Source organism: Heptranchias perlo, chromosome 5 (assembly GCF_035084215.1).
Source record: "Heptranchias perlo isolate sHepPer1 chromosome 5, sHepPer1.hap1, whole genome shotgun sequence".
NCBI classification, from domain to species: Eukaryota; Metazoa; Chordata; class Chondrichthyes; order Hexanchiformes; family Hexanchidae; genus Heptranchias; species Heptranchias perlo.
The window spans coordinates 51,522,362-51,543,933 of record NC_090329.1 but is presented as its reverse complement, the minus strand read 5'-3'; the positions used below and the strand labels follow the sequence as shown (position 1 = coordinate 51,543,933).

The window sequence follows — 21,572 nt, the reverse complement described above, 5'->3', positions numbered from 1 at the left end:
AACCCCAGTCCATCACCGGCATCTCCACATCATGACTACTGTACTTTGTCATTGTTATGACATTAGCCAGAAGCACCTGATGCAGTAAACTGCTTGGATGAAGTCCTGAGCAGAGCTTTTTACTGTGTTCCCTAATTGCTATCTAGCAGAAATGACTAACAATTGTGATTAGGAAGCAGTGAGGATTTTGTATTCTTTTGCAGATTGGGGACACTGAGGCCATTTTTTTTTGGGGGGGGGGGAAGGAGGGGTGAAGAAAGGAGGAATTATAAAATAGTTAGTACACTTTTTAAGCAATTCTTGAACTTTCAATTTAATCCCAATTGACTATTTGTTTACAGGTTGTTTTTGCTGTCCTAGTTAATGGCACCACAGGAGATGTTAACAAAATTGATCAATTCTATGCAAGCTAAGGCAACTCTGTCTCTTTGGCTGGTAGACACTATTTCCTGTAGTGCCTAATGGTCCTTTTAATGTGGGGAAAGGGTGGGAAAGTGGAGTTGAGGTAAAAATCAGATCAGCCATGATCTCAATGGCAGAGCAGGCTCGAGGGGCCAAATGGCCTGCTCCTATTTCTTATACAAGTATCTATTAGACCATACAATTTTCTGTAGGTTTGTTGAAATAGGACTTTGTTGCTTTTATTAAGCATATTTCAGTTTAATTGGACCACACATTGGATTGTAGTAGTGGTGCCCTTCGAAAGGATACTTCTGGCAGGTTACATCAGGGCAACTCAGTGCTGCCCCTATTGGTCCAATTAAAATAGGCCTAAGTCTCCCTCTTGCCTTTACCCATTAAATGATCACTTTATGCTAACCCCTGCCCACATTCTTTCCAATGCAAAATCATAAAAATTGCTGAAGTATTTTTGCCCCATGAACAAATTCTCTTAAGCCAAATCTGATTAGTGGTACCTAAACATTGTGTGTGTATATACATGTATTGGCCCACTCATTTTATGAAAAGTTACTTAAATTCCTTGGTCAAATCCCACTACAAAAGGATTCCAATCTTTTTTAAATAATTGTCTTAAATGTATAACAGCATATGTGTAGTTCCTAGGATGAGATGGGCAAGGTTGTGCTTGGTGGTATCATTTAGATGGCAGAAGATTATGGTGAGGTTGGAGTGATTGAAGGTGAGGACAAAAGGACGCCTCTTCATTTTATGAGACAAATGGATAAGAGCAGAGGCATAGGAAATGGAACTGACATGGTCAAAGAACTTGTCGGTCACTGGAAGTGCCATAAGAACCATAATCTAGGTGGTTGTGGTGGGCAATGGGCTTGCAAGCCCTTTGCCAGGAATTAAAAGCAGTCTGGGAAGAGAAGGCAGAGACCAGGACATTGGCCCAGATTGTTCCCTTAGTGGTGAATGAATGGCACCTGCTGATCATTAGACTTGAAATTGCCCACATACTATCCATGGGCTTTTGGGTGCTGGCAGTTCCTCTACCATTTGCACTGATAACATGAGACCTGTTAGGCTCACCATTTTTGGCACAGAATGCAGGTGAAGTTGGAAATTGGAAGGATAGTTAATGAAAGGTTAAAGGAAATTTTAGGGTTTTTTTCAGCTCATTGGGATAGCATACAGTCCTTTTTGTGAATCTTGTAGAGTTGGAGAACAAGAGTGGATGAAGCAAGAGAGATTTCCAATTGAGATGAGAGGTAACTAGGGAAATGGTTTACAGTTTGGTAGCAGGAGATAGGAGTCATTTAATAGTTAGCATTCAGCCAGGTAGAGGTCCTTCCACCATATGAGAACAGTGCCCCTTTTGTCAGGTTAGATGATGGGGCAAGAATTAAAAGACTGGAAAGCTATGAATGCAAAGGAGATTAGCTAATGGGAGTGGAGAAACTAAGGCATCCAATATCATGGCAATTCTCAAAGATGAAGGCAAATGATCTAGAGGGAGGTTGCCAGAGTGGAGCAGGGGACAGATTTATGTTGAGTCAAGCCTCCTGGATTAAAAAGCATGTGGTAGAAGATCTGTCATGTCAATCTCGGAAGTGATTTGAGGTGCTGGCATAGGGGATGAAGCCAAGTTCCTTGCTGAAAACAAATCATTTGGGGTCAGAAAGGGGATGGTTAGAGGGTAAGGTTAAAACCAACAAGAAGCGAGTTAGAAGTTGTGAGGGTCAGAAGAAAGTGAAGTGAAGGGAAAAGAGGAGCGTGGGTTAGGATCCAAGAGTTACTTTAGGTTCTGGCCCTTACGACCTGAAAGGAGGAAAAATAATCAGTTATAACTGAACTTTCTAAACCTATTTCACACTACATACAGGTCAGAGGCTGGGTGTTCTAAGGCGAGTGACTCACCTCCTGACCCCCTAAAGCCTTTCCACCATCTACAAGGCACAAGTCAGGAGTGTGATGGAATACTCTCCACTTGCCTGGATGAGTGCAGCTCCAACAACACTCAAGAAGCTCTACACCATCCAGGAAAAAACAGCCTGCTTGATTGGCACCCCATCCATTGCCAAGGCTTCTTCAACAGCACCTCCCAAACCCACGACCTCTACCACCTAGAAGGACAAGAGCAGTAGGCACATGGGAACATCACCACCTGCATGTTCCCCTCCAAGTCACACACAAACTAGACTTGGAAATATATCGCTGTTCCTTCATCGTTGCTGGGTCAAAATCCTGAAACTCCCTCCCTAACAGCTGGTGGGAGAACCTTCACCACACGGACTGCAGCAGTTCAAGAAGGTGGCTCACCACCACCTTCTCAAGGGCAATTAGGGATGGGCAATAAACGCTGGCAGCGCAAGTGATGCCCACATCCCATGAACAAATTTTTAAAAAAACATTCACTTTTTACATGTGTGGACCGCCTGAGGAAGGGGAAAGCCCCCGAAAGCTTGTGGGATTAAAAATAAAATTGTTGGACTATAACTTGGTGTTGTAAAATTGTTTACAATTGTTAACCCCAGTCCATCACCGGCATCTCCACATCATGCCCATTTTTTTGGACAGCGGGTGCTGGTAATGGTTCTGCTGTTGCCATTTACAGCTCCCCTCGACCCATCTTTTGTTTCTTTACTTGTCGCTTTACCACTCTCCTTGCCTTGCACCATCATCCCATTTGTTATTTGATCACTCCTGCCCTCCACCCTATTTCACCTCTTTTGTTCTCTCCTCCCAACCCCCCTCCCCCCACTTTGGCCTGGCTCTGTACTTGCTTAAAAACTGTTAACTCTTTAACTTCCAGTTCTGAAGAAAGGTCTTCAACCCGAAACGTTAACTCTGTTTCATTCTCCATCGATGCTGCCTAACTTGCTGAGTATTTCCAGCATTTTCTGTTTTTATTACAGATTGCTGATATTGTTTCATATAAAAATCCCTTCTGGCACAGTTGTACTAACATTTTTTGCATTGATATGCAATGGTGTCATATGCATAAGAAAAAATCAATAGCAGGTTAGCAATCTGACCACAGACTTTACTAAAGGCAAGAAGCATTGAACCGCATTCATGAGTAGTGTCAGTTTGGCTCACTAGTCACAGTCTCACTTCTGCTTCAGAAGGTTCTGGATTTGAGTCCCATTTCAGGACATGAGCACATAATGTAAGCTGACAGTGTGGTACAGCAAGAGCTGCGTTGTCGGAGATGCTGTCTTTTCGATGAGACGTTCGAGTAATATTCTTGCGAGGGTTCCCTGATCTCCCACTGTAACTTCAGTGGAAGATCAGCAGATACCCTGGAAAATGGCACAAATGGACATTTACGGTATTTCTTTGGGGTTTCTGTTGATGTTACAGCAGGAAATTGGAGAACCCCTGCCGAAATTCTATCCCATTAAATCAAGGCTTCATCTGCCTGTTCAGGTGGATATAAAAGATCCCATGACATTAATCAAAGAATAGCAGGGGAGTTATACAGGACAAGATGTATCCTTCAATCTACACCACCAAATTAGATTAACTGCTTATTTATTCGTTGCTGCTTGTGGGACCTTGCTGAACACAAATTGGATGCTGCATTTGACGACCTAACAGCAGTGACTACACTTCAAAAGTTGAGGTGTCCCATTGATATGAAAGGCACTATATGAATGCAAGCTCTTTACTCTCACTGCTTGGGTTTCACTTTGACTGCAGTATAACTCAAATATGCAATATAATCATAAGAGAACAACTAAATCATACTATCATAATAGGTACAGCACATGAGGAGGCCATTCAGCCCATTGTGCCTGTGCCAACTCTTGGAAAGTGCTATCCATTTAGTCCCACTATCCCTGCTCTTTCCCCATAGCCCTGTAAATTTTTTCCCTTCAAGTATTTATCCAATTCCCTTTTGAAAGTTACTATTGCATCTGCTTCCATCACCCTTTCAGACAGTATATTCTAGATCATTACAACTCGCTGCATACAAAAATGTTTCCTCGTGTCACCACTGGCTCTTTTGTTGATCACCTTAAATCTGTGTCCTCTCGTTACTGACCTTCTGCCACTGGAAACAGTTTCTCCTTATTTACTCTGTCAAAACCGTTCATGATTTTGTACACGTTGAAAAATATCTCCCCTTCACCTTCTCTGTTCTAAGGAGAACAACCCCAGCTTCTCCAGTCTCTCCATATAACTGAAGCCCCTCATCACTGGCACCATTCTAGCAAATCCCTTCTGCACCCTTTCTAAGTCCTTGACATCCTTCCCAAAGTGTGGTGCCCAGAATTGAACACAATAGTCCAGCTGAGGCCTAACCAGTGTTTTATAAAGGTTTAGCATAACTTCCTTGTTTTTGTACTCTATGCCTCTATTAATAACGCCCAGGAACCCATACACTTTTTTTTAAGCAACCTTCTCAACTTGTCCTGCCACCTTCGAAGATTTGTGTATGTGTATCCCCAGGTCTCTCTGTTCCTGCACCCACCTTTAAAATTGTGCCATTTAGTTTATATTGCATCTCCTCATTCTTCCTACCAAAATGCATCATTTCACATTTCTCTGCGTTAAATTTCATCTGCCATGTGTCTGCCCATTTCACCAGTCTGTCTATGTCCTCCTGAATTCTGTTATCCTCCACATTGTTTACTACATTTCCAAGTTTTGTGTCATCTGCAAACTTTGAAATTATACCCAAGTCCATGTCATTAATAAATATCAAAAAGAGCAGTGGTCCTAATACTGACCCCTGGGGAACACCACTGTATACTTCCCTTAAGTTCACCAGTGCTCTTTGCTTTCTGTCCCCTCGCCAATTTTATGTCCACGCTGCCACTGTCCCTTTAATCCCATAGGCTTTAAATTTGCTAACATGTCTATTATGTGATACTTTATCAGATACCTTTTGAAAGTCCATATACACAACCTCAACCGCACTACCCTCATCAACCCTGTCTGATACTTCATTAAAGAACTCTATCAAGTTAGTCAAACACAATTTTCCTTTAACAAATCCATGCAGACTTTCATTTATTAGGCCATACCTTTCCAAGTGCCAATTCTTTTTGTCCCAGATTATTGTCTCTAAAAGTTCCCCACCACCGACGTTAGGCTGACTGGCCTGTAATTGCTAAGTTTATCCCTCCTCTTTTTTGAACATGTGTGCAACATTTGCAGTCCTCCAGTCTTGCGGCACCATCCCCATATATAAGGAGGATTGGAAGATTGTGGCCAGAGCCTCTGCAATTTCCACCCTTACTTCCCTTAGTAACCTAGGATGCATCCCATCTGGACCAGGTGACTTTTCTACTTTGAGCACTGCCAATCTTTTAAATACCTCCTTTGTATCTATTTTTATCCTCTCCAAATCACTATTACCTCCTCCTTTACTGCTACAATGGCAGCATCCTCTTTAGTGAAGACGGATGTGAAGTAGTCATTTACTACCTCAACTATGCCCTCTGCCTCCACAAGAAGATCTTTTTTGTCCCTAATCGGTCCCACGCTTCCTTTGAATACCCTTTTACTATTTATATGTTTATAAAAGACTTTTGTGTTCCCTTTTATGTAAGCCACTAATCTATTCTCATACTTTCTCTTTGTCCCTCTTATTCCCTTTTTTAGATCTCCTTTGTACTTTTTGTATTCAACCTAATTCTCTAATGTATTATGAACCTCACATTCGTCATCAGCCTCCTTTTTCTGTTTCATTTTAATCTCTATATCCTTAGTCATCCAGGGAGCTCTAGCTTTGGATGCCCTTCCTTTCCCCCTCGTAGGAATGTGTCTACTCTGTACCCAAACCGAATCCTCCTTGAAGGCCTCCCATTGTTCAATTACTGTTTTGCCTGCCAATTCTTGATTCCAATCTATCTGGTCAAGATCACTTTTTAACTCACTGTTGTTCCTTGTTCTTTTCCATAACTGTTCTAAACCTAATGATATGATCACTGTTCCTCAAATGTCCACCCACTGAAACATGCTCCACCTGCTCATTTCCCAGAACTAGATCCAGCACTGTTTCCTTCCTCATTGGGCTGGAAACACACTGTTCCAGAAAGTTCTCTTGTATACATTTCAGGAATTCCTCCCCCCTCCCTTTGCCCTTTACACTGTTACTGTCCCAGTCTATATTGGGATAATTGAAGTTCCCCATTATCACCACTCTATAGTTCTTGCATCTTTCTGTAATTTGCCTGCAAATATTCTCCTCCATCTCCTTCCCACTATTTGGTGGCCTATAGTATACACTCAGTAGCTTAATAGCTCCTCTATTGTTCCTTAATTCTAACCAGATAGATTCTGTCTTTGACCCCTAAACTACATTATCCCTTTCCAATGCTATAATAGTTTCTTTGATCAATACTGCCACCACCCCCCTCCTTTCTTTCCTTTCCTATCTTCCCTGAATACCTTGTAGCCAGGAATATTAAGTACCCAATACTCCCCTTCTTTGAGTCAGGTCTCTGTTTTTGGCACTATATCATTGTCCCATTTGGCAACTTGAGCCTGCAGCTCACCAACCTTATTTACCACACTATGTACATTTACGCACATGCACTCCAATCTCACCTTAGTCTGCCTCGCATTTGCCCCCATCTGATCCCTCCTATTTCTGAACTATTCTTTACTCAAGTGCTATTTGTCTCTCCCAGTCTTATTTGCACCTTGTTTCTCCTCTCTAATGTTTCCTCCTGGTGCCCAGCCCCCTACCAATTCATGTCAGCGGTTGCAGGAACGCCTGTCTATTCCCCTGAGTATCGAATCCCCTATAACAGCTGCATTTTTCTTGCACCCCCCACCCCGTGCAGTTGAGTCTCCCACAATGCCGTGGATTTGTTCCTGACTGTACCCCACCCCCCGAGGTGTCAACACCCTCACTGGTATTCAACACTGAATAGCGGTTTGTGAGTGCCACACACCCAGGGGACTCCTGCACTGCCTGCTCATTCCTCCTAGTCTGTCTGGTGGTCACTCGCTCCCTCTCTGCCACTATCTTTAGCTGCAGGGTGACCACCTCCTGAGATGTGCTATCCACGAAACTCTCAGCTGCCCCTCAAGCTCAGAAACTCTGAGCTCGAGCTCGAGCATTTGGCAGCACTTCCTGCACGTGTGGTTTTCCAGGACACATGAGGTGTTCTGGAGTTCCCACATGGCACAGGATGTGCTTGCGATGGGCCCCAGCTGTCCTGCCATGTTAGCCAACAGTTATTTAAACTGTTTGTTTAGCTTTAAGTCACTTTACTGGTTATCTGATACTTAAACACTAACCTCTAAAAGAAACTTTAACCAATCACTAAAACACACTAACCACTAAACACTATATCTACAAAAACACTTACAATAAACTAAACACTTACACTGACTTACCCTCGGTGCTAAAGGCAATTATGTTCTTAATACTTAATAAACAATTAGCTCTAATTTCTAGGCTCCGTCGCTCCTCACTATGGCGTCACTTTTTTAGTTTTCCCTTTGTTTGTTTCCCCTCTGCCGCACTGGGTCCATTGACAGGCTCTGCTGCTGCAGGTATTTCAAGCCCCAAGGTGGTAAATGATGGATAATATCCCTTCATAAACACTTCACTTCAACATTAAGTTATTTGAGAGTTTATCGCCATGATTATATTTCAGGTAATGTCCTGAGCCAGACATCACTAACTGTGATGCACAGTCAGCAGAGCCTTGTTGTAATGCACACAGACCTGAATCTGAGCAGCTCAAGTGCAGCCGCAGAGCTTTACACACACTTACTTTGATATAACCGCTAAGCTCCCTACTCCTCCAGCAGCTAACTTTTAAGGAGAGAGCAGTAGGAGTGCTTGTTTTTTGCCTTATATTAAGAATATTCTATTCAAGGAAGAGGTGCAACAGGATGCCAGGGCACTTTTGAAATGTTACTTCACACCGCTCTCCAGCTATACTGCAGCTATGCTTGGGCATCAGATCAGGACCATTCACCTCAGTTATTTTGCCACTTTTTGCTTTGATGTGCAGCCAAACTGCTAACCACCCAAGTTCCCTTCCTGACCCACACGCTAGCTGATATTGTAAATCATTCCCACTCCTCAGGTACTGTTGCTCTCCCTTTCAAAATCATCTTTATCCCCGCTCCTCAAAAAACCCACCCCCAACCTCTAGCTTCTTGCAAACTATCAAACCATCTCCAATGTCCTTTTTCTCTATAAAGTCCTTGAACATGTTGTCACCTCCCTTTTCCCCTCCCCTGCCATAGCACCAAAATGGCCCTAACCAAAGTCACAAATCAAATCCTCTATGACTGTGATTGTGATGCATTATCCCTCTTCGTCCTATCGACAGCCTTTGACATGGTCTACCTCACCTATCCAATTGTAGCCAGACCATCTCCAGCAATGATTCTCTTCCTGTCTGAGCACAATTATTTCCAGAGTCCCGCAATTATCTAACCTTGGCTTTCTTCTCCTCCTCATACATGCTCCCTTTTGGCGACATCATCCGCAGACAATGAGTTAGCTTCCACATGTATGCTGACAGCAACCAGCTCCACCTCTCCAACAGCTCTCTCAACCCTTCCACTGCCTCAATGTTGTCAGACTGCCTGTCGAGCATCCAGTCACCCCTTTACCCCAGCATTGGCAGCCACATCTTCATCAACATTCACCCCACCCTCTGGAATTCCCTCTCTAAAGATCTTTGTCTCCCCACATCCCTCTCCCCCTTTAAGATCCTGCTTAAAATCCTCCTCTTCTTACACTTCTGTCAAGAACTTTCGGACTTTTTTAAAGTTAAAGGCAGTATATAAATGCAAGTCGTTGGTATACTGTTCAAATCAAATTAGTCATTGTTTGATATTATGAAATGTGGAGTTATGCCCTTGGCTATGTTTCTGCACTGTTTCATGAGCTTCACTTTGCCTCACTCCTGTGCGGCTCCCCGGAGTCAGCGCCAGGTGCTCGCGCTGCTACTAACGAGCGCGTGACGCTCAGTCCGGGCTCGGCTCCCGGTATAAATGGCGCGCGCCCTCTGGGTGCTTTGGACCATTTCATTTATTGAGTGGCGGTGGGACTGCAGCAAAAGACACGGGCCGGGATTCGTACTATGGCGCGTGTCCTGTTATTTGGGTACGTTTTTCGCGATGTCAAAGTTGTACTGTTTAGTGGATTTCTCATCTTTCTAAAGGTTGCTCATTTGTTTAACAGGTTCATATTGTCGGTGGCTGCGATAGTCCCTGAAGTATGGATGCAAACTGCGCCTCCAGGTCAGATATCGTGCAGATCCCATGTGTTGTGTTGTCACATTCACTTGTGTTGATAGTGAAGGAATGTCTCTGATCCCTTTCTGTAGGTTTTCTGAAGACTGAATGCCGCGACAGTGTCTTTTGGGTTGGACTGAATAAGCACTTTCTTGCAGGGAAGTTCTGGCAGATTAACGTTGTTGGTAAGTTCAGCGCCGTTATCTTGGAATCTGTCTCTATCTAACGGTACTCGGCTCCTGCACCCGGTGCTGGTGTGGCGGAACCATGGGCTTCATTTTAGCACCCGCTATTGGGTGCGTTCCTGGCGCGGGGGCGGGGCTCCGAAAATCGGGGAATCCTGGAGCGGGTCCGGAGCTCTGCTCCAACCCGCCCACTCCGGTTTCCCCGCTGACGTGTGCTGGCAGCCCCGCATGTGGGACTCCTGCAGGCAATTAAAGCCCATGGGGTGCCACTTGACAATATTTACTCAGGTATTTCAGGTCATTAACAGACCTGATTAAGGGAATATGTGAGGAGGGGTGGGATTTTAGAGACAACTGGGACTGTTTCCCATACTGGGAAAACACTCCCAGTTGAAATGGATGTGTTGTAGCTCTCAGCCTGTGGCAGCTGCAAAGGTCCATTTGATAGGTGGGGGGGGGAGACCCTCGCTCATTGCAGGAGGCCACTCTGTCACTTTGGACAAAGTTTGGCCTCCACCACCCTTCTAACAATAAAATGCACCAACTTGCACACTTACCCCAGGGTCCAGAGACATGTACCTACCTTGCGGACCCCCTCTGATGTACATCTTCCGGATTGGGGGGGGCGGCCCCCCGCTGTAGCTGCAGTCATGACCTTCTCGGAGGGCGAACAGCATCACCAGCCTCGCCGGCCACCTCTGCCACGTGGAGCTCCACAACAGAGTGCTTTGACACATCCACCTGCACAGCAGGAGGGAGGGCAACCGCAGAGAGATGCGTCACAGAGGGCACTACCCTCACCATAGGGTCCACAGACCAAGGCTCAGCTTCCTGGACCTCTCTGAGCAGCAGTGCACACGGAGGCTCAGAGTCACTCTACATGTAGTCGTGGACATCTGCAGCCTCCTTCATGCTGACCTGCTCCCGGTTGGCCCGAGTGCCATCTTCTTACCTGTCGCTGTCAAAGTCACCACTGCCCTCAACAACTTCTCCGCATCCTTCCAGGGTGCCACTGAGGACATCACCGACGTCTGTCGTCTGCACAAAACAGCCCTGCAAATACACCTACACCCACTCTGCAGTGACAGTGGGTGGCATCAATTATGGGTCTTCATTTTGATCCTCAGGAAAGGGCATTATTGCACAAACCAGACAAGATTTGCAAAGATGTGGCAGTAGTGGTGCCAATATAATATGTAATGTGAGTTGGTCAGAAATTAAATATGAGTAAAAACCATGACAAACCCTCAAACATCCTTCTTATGCATCCCCTTCATGCTCATGACATGTTTGCCTTATGCTTCCTACTGCACATATGTGATGCATGCCCTGTGGCTGCAGCACAGGTAGTGGCAGGTTGAGTGAGGCTGACAGTGAAACAGATGCATGAGGGGGTGAGTATGAGGATTGGGTTGAGTGGTAGTGGTGGGATGAGTACAGGTGAGTGAGTGCAGGTAAGATGAGGTTTGAGTGGGTATGAGGGGTGATGTGCCAGAGTAGTGTTGGCAGTGCAGAAGGAGATGTGGGGTGGGGGCAGTGATGTGGCAGACGGAGTGTAGGAGAATGAGTAAGTGTACTCACTTTGGCTGACCTACTTAGGTCATTGCAGCGCCTTCTGCACTGTATGCAGGTGGGTAATATGTTGGTGGTGCAGGTGACCTCTTCTGCCACCTCGAGCCAGGCCTTCCTGGTGGCAGAGGTAGGCCGCTTCCTCCTGTCTGCTGGGGTGGGGAGATCTCTGTCCTCCCCCTCCTCACCCCATCTAATGATACCTGGAGTGAGGAGTCATTAAACTGGGGGAGCAGCCTTCCCCCTGGGCTGCTCCATGCTGTAATTTTTGCTATTTGTTGCAGCATCAGTCAGTGGAGGACTGCCCCTTTAAATAGAGCTCCTCCAGCTGACAGAGCTTACTGCGCAGTCTGCCCGAAGTGCAGATCAGCAGTGGGGAACCCAGAAGACCAGGTAAGTGGATCCAATTAGGCTGCGATTGCGCGGGGGGCAGACTGATTTCGCCGGTCGCGTGGCTGTGAACCCGCAGCCCTGGTAACTTCGAGCCCATCTATCTGCACCGGCTCAGGTCCCACAATCTGGAGTTGTAACTCTTTCACTGCACCCTAAACTGAAGATCACTCCAATATCTGCATGTGCAGTAATCGTGCTAATATAGCCTTGGATTGTTAAACTTCTGAAATGCAAAAAACCCAAATCACCTTTAGCTCCAATATCCGTATGCTGGGGGATCGTAGCTTGGTCCTGTGCCACTATAGCTATAAGTAATGCAACTTTTTCATGAAGATGCATTCAGTTCACTTGATTTCTTTTTCTGAGATGTGAGGTGCTGGTTGACTTTTTTTTAAAAGTCATTGACCAGTAGTTAGTAGCTCAATCTGTTTTGTACATTTTTTTCCAAGAGTTGAGATTTGATATCTCTTAATATGACAATGTAGTGAAGTAAGTTGCACTTGAGGTTAAAACACTGCAAAATTGAAGGTGGGTGATCTTGTGAAAGTGAAGCTGAGCAACAAAGGAGGGTTGCAACAGTAGGGAGTCTGGAGCTATGACATTCTCCAGAAGAGTGGCCATGACTGCTATAGCTCCCAGAACAGATCTCTTTTGTTGGTGGTTTGCTCCTAGCAGAAATGTAGTGGTGTCCTACTGCTATGATCATATTTCTGATTTGTTCTTACTAGAAGGCTGTCATAAAGATTAAAATAACATTTGTGTGTAGTTGTCTAATTTGAACAGACTTGAGCCTAAATTAGATACATACTACACCTGGCAAGCTCAATAGGCAAAATGTAGTTTGTATGATGCAATAGGTATTCTGCAGTCATGCTTGTTTTAGGGGATTTAGTCTTGGTGGATTGATAACTATCTTGATGATTACTCTTGGTTGGCATGGATATGCTATCCTAAATTGACTTGGCTTCCAAGATGATTATTCATTTGTCATCAATACAATCCCTCATTTCTGGGGATGGTCAGTTTCATACCAGCTGATACAACAGTTTCTCAATACTGTACTGCATAGGGAGTGCACCCTTTTTTTTTCAAGGAAGAAATCACTTTCTTCCCCCCGCCCCCCCCCCCATTTTTAAGTCTTGCTTTCTGATTTGCAGACTATTCACCAACAATAAGTGCACATAGAATTCAGTTTGGAGACTAACTTTGTTTTGGTTTGCTTTCTCAGATCAGTCTGGTTATATCTTTCCTGTCACACCAAGATTTGCATCCCAGTGTGGTTATACGATTGCTGTGGATCACTGGAGTGTTGAATTCCGTGCCTCTGTCCTTAGCTGTTGTGTCCATATTGTGGTAGGTAGATCTTGGAAATCTAGTGTGGAGAGATTTGCAAAGGACATGTTTTTTAAAAAAAAAAATTATTGCTTTGCCTTGACCTATGGACCAGTGAGATGCAAATGTTGCTGTTTGTTTCAATCTTAAAATGTTTATTGGATGCATTTTTCAAGGCAAATGCAAGCTACTGAAGTTTGAACTGTTTTTAAATGCTGTCTAAATTTCACCAAGAATCTTGTTTGGAGGCATATTTTCCTAGAACAGTGGACATAGGGGTGGGTGGGATGGCAAGATCACCAGAGCCCTACATCTGAATGGAGGGACATCCTCCCAACTGGAATCAAATGATGTTTGCGGTTCAGTGTGTACTGCATTAAGGGAGGATGTAGATGGACACCTTCAATTCACAATATAGGGGATATTGAATGGGAGTTATGTGCTCTCCTTAGTGTGGGAGTGCCTAATGAAGCTCTTCCAGGGTTGTTACTCCAATAGAGTCCTTCGTGCTTGAGAACAGTCACTGACACAAGCCAAAATGTAATGCTGATTTGCTTTTAAATGTATAATGAAATGGTTCACCAACTGTATTTTGATACCATTGATCACCTTTCCAATTTGTTTGTAGAATGATGAGCAATTCAACCTCACTATACAAGTACAAGTATCAGGAACTGATGGAGTAGCTTCAACATATATTCAAACTCTGTCTTGTATGTACTCTCCATGGGCTGCAAGGGAAATATTCTGTGAAGAAAACTACATGCAGGTAAAGACAGCAATACTGAATATCTGTCCAGACTGTCAAATATTTCAAAACTGAGAATGGAGGCTTCAAGATTAATGCAACACTTCAAATACAAATCACTGATTTATAATCTGTGTGTGTGCTTCTGGGTCAAATACTCCACATTGGCTCATACATCCTTGCATCAGGATTGATGTCTTAGTTGTAAATTAAGCTGATGGGCAATGTTTCTGATTTAATAAACAAAAACTAACTACCAAGTTGTGTATATCCAGTGGGTTCTCGTGGATAGAATTGTCTTCTTTCTGAAGATAATGTGTCCTCCTAATCCACTAAACTGCCTGATAGACCATGTGCCTGGATTTCAATAGGTGACCTTATTGAACTTGGGCAATGAGTGTTCCTGCCATTTTCCCAGTGACTCTACTGGAACTGTAGGCATGTAACTTGTTTCAGTAACTACAAAGATCTATTACACCAGGTTGAAGATTCACTAACTTTGTCTTGCCATCAATCATGCCCAGATCTCCGTACAAAGAAATATACCAACCATTGAGGAGGATTATGCCCAAGATGCTGAAGATTGGGCTTTAGTATTGCCAGAAGTAAGTAGCTTTTTTCTTTTCCCTCACTCTCAGAAACTTGCACTAAAGATTTTCCAATATTGGAATGGAGGGAAATTGAACTCCCAGTACTCTATATTGCACTTGTAAATGTCGAACATATTTGTATGGTTTGACCATCTCCTGATATGAGATGGGAAGACTTTATTAGATCTGTTTATCTTGGCCTCACATTGGGTTAAAAGATGAGAATCAAAACTTGACCTGGACCCTTGATTTAACTGATGTGTGTGAAACATGCATAGAAAATGCTGGAACCACTCAGCAAATTAGTCAGTATCTGTGGGGAGATTAGATCCAGTTCTTCAGAACTGGAAGAAATCAGATAAATTGAGGGAGGGACAACCAATGCATGCACAAACATTGAAGTGCAATGTATTGCATGCTGTCAACAGCCTAATTGTATTTTTTCCTCCTCGCCTCATAGCAAGTAGTTTAATGCTGTTTAAGCCATCTTGTAGATTAAGGGGACTTGTATTTTTCTGCCATACATCCATCAATACATGTTCCCCACCATGAAGTCATGTGGCATGAGCATTTTTTTCCCTGTTAAGGGAGTTTCACCATAGTCAATAATTTTCCCTGTAAAATGCACATATTGTCTTGAATCCCCCAAAAAATGCAATGTAGTGGCCTTCTCCAATTAAATTCTTGAGTAAGGTTGCTGCTTCAATTAGCAATAAAACTGAGGAGTCAGGCTTATTGCCAGCTGTTTGGCATGCCTTTTGACAAAGCATGCCAAAGGTCATGTCCAGAGAATTTAAGCTTGTAACTTGTCCTGAAAAATGTAAAAAATCTCTTGACTCCTTTCCGATCTCCTTCAGCCCCATCTGATTTGACTACAATCACTGGTCCCTTTTCCTCATTAGATTCCTATATTCCTGAATTGTGATCTGATCTGATCAGCCACATGATGGCGTGCTCCTGCTCCTATCTCATGGTCTAATTATTTTCAACTGGCCAACATGTGTAGTATTTTAATCCCAATCTGCTGGTTAGATAGAAAGATTGAAATTACTGGCAATGTAACATTCAAATTAGGGAAAATTAAACTTCTGGATCTCCACATATTTGACTTGGATATGATGTACTTCTGATTCTCTTCTATAGTTTTCCTCTTAACTGGAAAGACTCATCCACCCTTTTGTGGTCTCTACTGTTCATGTAGGCAAGTAGTGCAGGCAGTGGAATATGGCAAGTGGTATTTCATGTCCCTGGTGGTAAAAGGAGTATGACTGTGAAAGAAGCACATGAGAGAGGCTATGGCATCAACACAACAGTGTCTCGTATTTTGCTTCGTGCTCCATATCATGCAAATGAGGCTCAAATAGTCTTGGTAAGTTCACTAATCCTATTCTCCTTCAAGTGGTGGTTTGGGCCCAAAATTCTTGACTGAAGCATTCCTATAGGTAGGAGTTGAAATATTTTGGCTTTTCATGTAAATTTCCCTTTCCAATTAGGTCCAAGGTGTCCCCTTGTCTGTAATCCGATCGACCAGCTTTTACAAACGGCATTGGGTGATTCTGCTAATTGATACAGCAGTGGCTTGTCCTGTTGGTAAGAACTTGCATATTATGCTCTCAGTTGCACCAGACATTCTTCACCCTCCTGTCCCTACGGAATGAATAGATCAAGCCATGCAAAACTGTATCCAGTTCTATAACAACTTAAAGCAAAAGTGTCTTCCTTGTTTAGACTAACCTGGGCAGAGTTTCCAATTTCTGTGCTAGGGGTCAGCCTGTTTTTTTTTCACTAAATAAACTTTTTCTAAAACAAAAAGCAAGCCATTTTCTGTCACTATCCAAGAATGTCACCATCTATAGTACTGGACTCTTGATGCACTGTGTAGGGGAGCCATCCATTGCTTTCAGAATGTTGTTTGCATTCTGTCTGGAATAATTGAAGCCACATTTTTTTTTAAATGTACAATCTGTCAAATCAACAAAACTTTTTGTTCCCCCACTTCAGATGGCATTACATTCACTGATAATATAATCACCTGGACAGTGCCAAGAATCTTCACTCCAATTGTGACCAGTGAAGTTCATCAGGACAACACCTCCATGGGAGTAAATGGCATCAAGTTGGGTCCTACAAGAATGGCAGAAAGAAATTATACCCTGAATAAAAATGATACTGCTCTTGCTATAAGAGTCCCAATTGGAGCACAGGATGGATACTATAAGGTTGGTGACAAATTAGATTTTTGCATTGCTGATGGAAAGCAGATATATTCTCCACAATAGATACCCTTTGGACAGGGATTGCAGCCCACAATGTTGTACCTACTTGAAGAAAACTCCTTCTGTAAATGTGGCAAATCTATGATTGTTGCTATTATGGTATTGGCTTCTGTATATTTGGAAGCAGAGATACAAAATGTTCACTCTGGAAATGCCTTGCATATTTTGATATGCAACCAGCAGATTCTGTCTGAAGGCAAGCCATCCAATTCCCACAATGTGGGTTTGGCTCTTCAGGGTTTATTTATCACCCAGTCATCTTTAAATCTAGGGCTATTTTGTTGAAATTAAGCAAGGCAGAGACTCTACAGACAGTTAACCACCCCCTCCTCTGTCCACTTTACATTGCAGCTTAATGTAGCTGATTTCAACTATCTTGTCATGTCCCCGAAGCCTTGTTAAGGCTACAGCATATCATATTTCTGTTCATTAACTGCCAGATTCAACAGTAAACAGACTTTTGCCTAAGCTGCAGGTAGTGAAGGGTTTATTCAATCTGAAGTTGAGAATGTGACTTAAAGAAGCAAGCTTAAAAAGTGGAAGGTTTTTTGGCCCTTGTTAGACATTTCCTAGAATTCTGGCTCACTTACAAGAGTGGTTTGTGACTGAACCTGAAGAAAATAGCCACATTTTACATTTGTCTGTTATCCGTGTTTAAATTCTGATGTAATGTCACTCCGTTCTAATAGCTGAATTGTTACCTTGCTTTCAGAGCCATGTGGTGGATGGACAGTATGGTATCAAATACAGCATTAACTTATTCTTGGAACACCTGTGGGAAGATGAGGCATGGGGATGGAATAAAATCAATGTGATCCATCCAGTCACCACTCCCTTTATTCCTCAGCCTCTTGTTCTCACTGATGGTATGTAGTGTCGTCTTAAATACAACTGGCATATAGTCTTTCCTAAATGGGATGTTCTTGGTTATTAAAATTGACATGATCTGGATCATACATGCAAAAGTCTGATCTTTCAATTTATTATTAATTCCTTGGATGTGGGCATCACTGGCAAAGCTGGCATTTATTGACTATCCTTAATTGCTCTGAAAAGGTGGTGGACTGCCTTGATCTGCTGCAGTCCATGTTTGGAAGGTGCTCCCACAATGCTGTTGGGAGTTTGCTGGGTTAAAATCCTGGATGATGGATCTGTATGTCCAAATCAAGATGGGGTGTGTCACTTGGGAGGAGGTGTTCCCATGCACCTGCTGCCCTTGTCTTCCGAGCTGGTAAAGGTCACAGGTTTGAGAGGTGCTGCCAAAGAAGCATTGTTGTTAGTTCACATTGCATCACTGTATACCAAGGATGGATTTTTAAACTAGCGGCTGATATGCTGATCAAGCAGACTGATTTGTCCGCTAACAAAAATGGCATGGTAAATTAGTAATCCATAGTGCATGGCTCTGAACCAAACAGCCATTTGAATCCTTTTGGGCTCATGGGAGTTCTGAGAAAATGCCTGCTTCCACAATCTCATGCTACTGGCAAATAGTGTGACCTGAGTCAATATTGCATGTGTCCTGTCTCTGCCACTACTATGAAATGCCCTTGTCCCCATCAAAACTGCTGCAGTTGAATATATGGATGTCAGATGTTCCCATCATGCTGGATGGATTAAAATCCAGGCCCCAAAGGTGAAAATGCCTTTTTCTAACTCTCTGCTCCAACACACTGTTCAGTGCTTGTTTATAGTAATGCATCAAGTATCAGTCCAAGCTGATCAATTCGGTTACATCACTTGTTCACTGCATGGGCAATTGATGTTTCATGCAGATAAAGACCAATTCACACACCTGTGACTTAAATGGGTTTATTATGCTGCTACATAAATGTGTTCCAGATTGGAGTTCAACTTTTCTATATCTATTCCAGATACCATTCCTGAGCAATGGCTATTCAATGTCACACTAGGCAACTTTCTTCCTGATGTGGAACTAAAAAAGCTTACTCTGGGCTCTCAATCCTTCCCTGTGGATGAAGAAAACCAGATATTTAATGTGTACAACTGGACTACCACAAATGAGACAACCCTAAATAGAATCTTCATTCTCGAAGTTCCAATGGAGTCACCAGTTGTAGACCGAAAGGTAATGGAATATTGGTGAGAAATGTGGGTTCCTACATGGCCTGACATGTTGTTGACTCTTTGCTTTCTTTTTAGTATATAGGAAATGGTGTTGAACAATACACCCTTGACATCATTTACACCCTGACTGTGGTACCAGAAAATGTAATATTCACACATACAGCTCGTTTAATCCATAAACATAAAATAGGTAAGTTTTTCTCCTTGTGCCCACTAAGTCAGGAATGCTTTCTTTAAAGGCTTCAAATAATACTGTGTTTACTTTAGTACTTCCTGTGGCAAATGGCTTTTGTGATGAAGAAAACATGACACTGGTGATAACCCATGGAACCTTGGATCAGTACTGGATTCCTTTCATTGGCAATGTACAGTTAACCCGTCACTCTGCTGAGCAGAATGGTTATATGCTGAGAGATAATGGCACCCACTTAATACTTGTTGTTCCACATGATGCAGCTGAAGTTGTCCATGAGGTAAGCTGCTTTTACCTAGTCCCTCTTTTGGCTTTTAATTTGAGCTGATTCTGACTAATTGTGGTTTCATTACAGGCAATGAATAACCAAGGCCTTAGAAACAGATTTGACTTCAGACTGAAGGATAATAAAACCCTGGATGTGCTGACCAACTTTTCTGTTTCCTGCAGCTTTTCTACAGCAGACTTCATAAGTAAGCTCTTTGCTTTCACTCATATCCAAAGCCTGGCTTGCATGTTGATATACTGACTTTTTTTTCTTCTCTTAGCTTGTTTGCCAAATGGAAGAATGGTCATTACTGCTCTAAAACTTGAAGCATTGTTGGGAATAGATGCTGCCAAAATGATGCTGAAGGATAGAAGCTGCAAGCCAAAGGAGAGTGATGAATTCAAAGCTGTCTTTGAATTTTCTGCCAACTCATGTGGCACAATTAGAAGGGTAAGCTAACTATGGCCTTCTGTTGAGTGACATAAGCTGGAGGCTGCAGGAAGGGCTCAGCAAGCATCTAGTAATTGACTAATTGGCTTCTCTTGTAGTTTGAGAAGAATTACATGATCTATGAGAATGAAGTGGTGTACTTCAGAGAATCAGAACCAACTAGTGACCCAATATATCGGTAAGAATCTGAGCAAAGGCCTTTCCTTTTTGTGGGTATATAAATAGTAAATAACATGTTTGCTCCTTTTTTAGGCTTGCCATATCTTGTCATTACCACATAAATGACTCCCTGCATATTCAGTTTGAACACCAAGTAAATCCTCTGCCAGCTGTTGTACCTGGATATGGACCTATTGTCTTAGTTATGCAACTTTCCAAAGGTAAAGCTCCTAAACTACAGTTCTATACTAGCTTCCATTTTAAAATAGTTGTACCCCACATGTCCAGTATGCAATCATGAGTGAATATCCAAGATTGCTTGATGTTGAAATAGGAAGAGCCCCCCTCTTCTGGAACTCACTTTTTTTTGGCTTGGATTCTTGCAGATGTGTTGTATTCTAACCTGTATGAAGAAGGTGACTATCCAGTAGTGAAGTATCTGACTGATCCCCTGTACTTTGAAGTGCAACTGTTGCACATAGAAGATCCACAAATTGAATTGTTCTTGCAAGATTGCTGGGCAACTGCATCACCAGACAGAAATGATATTCCACAATGGCCAATCATTGTCAAAAGGCAAGTATGAGCCACTTCTTTCTGGAGAAGGTGGGGAGCTAATTAACTTGAATAACTAACTTTTTTTAAACAGCTGTGAGAACAAGGCTGACGTGCATATGACCATCTTTCATCCAGTAACCAGTAATGAGAGGGTCAGATACCCCACTCACTACAAAAGGTTTGAGGTCAAGATGTTTGCTTTTACTGTGGGCAACCTGAATACCTTAGTGGGACAGGTGAGGATTGCTTCAGATAAACGTGTTGGTCAGTGCTTTCCACATAATGTCCTGCTATAATAATGCTGTACTTTTATTTTAGGTGTACTTTCATTGCAGTGTAGTCTTGTGCAGGAAGGACCCAGTAAGTGGGCAACTTTGCCCTGGTCAATGTATACCAGGAAAACAGAGGCTGGGTAAGGTATCAAGATTGGAATAAAACTTGTGGTGGTGCCTGTTGCATGCTACTGACAAACTGTGTAACTGCAGGTCGAAGTGCAGGTGCAGAGCACCATCTGCAGGGATCTGTATCATCAGGAGCAGTGGTGATCGTGGCAGAAATCCCTACACTGGAAAGCAAGATTGTGACAGGTGAAGAACCTTTCTTGAGCTAGTCCCAGCAGTGATTTTGAAATATATTTGCTGACTTGTCTGGCTTTTTTTCATCAGATATCGCAGTGAAGTCCTACTCCTGGCCATTGCTACTGATTGGAGGTGTAACAATAATTGTTGCTTCTATTGTTCTTGGAATTATTGGTCACAAATGCCAAATGAACAGATTATATTAATCTTAATTAAAAACAAATTTCTAATTTAAATAGTGTGTTTCTTTTTTATTCGTTCATGGGATGTGGGCATCACTGGCAAGGCCAGCATTTATTGCCCTTGACAAGGTGGTGTTGAGCCACCTTCTTGGCTGGTTTGCTAATCCATTTCAGAGGGCAATTAAGAATCAGCCACATTGCTGTGGGTCTGGAGTCACATAGGCCAGACCAAGTAAGGACAGCAGGTTTCCTTCCCTAAAGGACATTAGTGAACCAGATAGGTTTTTACGACAATCCAGCAGTTTCGTGGCCACCATTACTGATACTAGTTTTTTCCAGATTATTTAATTAATTTAATTATTCCCCAGCTGCTGTG

The 21,572-nt window shown here is 43.0% G+C and overlaps 1 protein-coding gene across 1 annotated transcript; it reads left to right on the top strand.

Moving 5' to 3' along the window:
• Window positions 1-9,421: 9,421 nt before the first annotated feature.
• On the top strand, window positions 9,422-21,250 carry LOC137321373 (uncharacterized). Its single transcript, XM_067983758.1, has 22 exons — window positions 9,422-9,496; window positions 9,575-9,633; window positions 9,720-9,812; window positions 13,003-13,127; window positions 13,735-13,875; window positions 14,379-14,459; window positions 15,646-15,813; window positions 15,938-16,034; window positions 16,446-16,663; window positions 17,433-17,586; window positions 18,595-18,809; window positions 18,884-18,998; window positions 19,076-19,281; window positions 19,357-19,474; window positions 19,550-19,719; window positions 19,818-19,897; window positions 19,972-20,099; window positions 20,265-20,454; window positions 20,528-20,672; window positions 20,755-20,848; window positions 20,922-21,023; window positions 21,102-21,250. Exons 1-22 carry the CDS (start codon window positions 9,474-9,476, stop codon window positions 21,218-21,220), a joined length of 2,841 nt encoding a protein of 946 aa, XP_067839859.1. The 5' UTR covers window positions 9,422-9,473; the 3' UTR covers window positions 21,221-21,250.
• Window positions 21,251-21,572: the final 322 nt, after the last annotated feature.

Bases quoted from the DNA above. Each gene is read 5' to 3' on its own strand.
- LOC137321373 (XM_067983758.1), top strand. From the start codon at position 9,474: ATGGCGCGTGTCCTGTTATTTGG. The intron at 13,128-13,734 runs GTAGGTAGATCT...ATTTGTTTGTAG, and splicing joins GCTGTTGTGTCCATATTGTG to AATGATGAGCAATTCAACCT. The intron at 15,814-15,937 runs GTAAGTTCACTA...CTTTCCAATTAG, and splicing joins ATGAGGCTCAAATAGTCTTG to GTCCAAGGTGTCCCCTTGTC.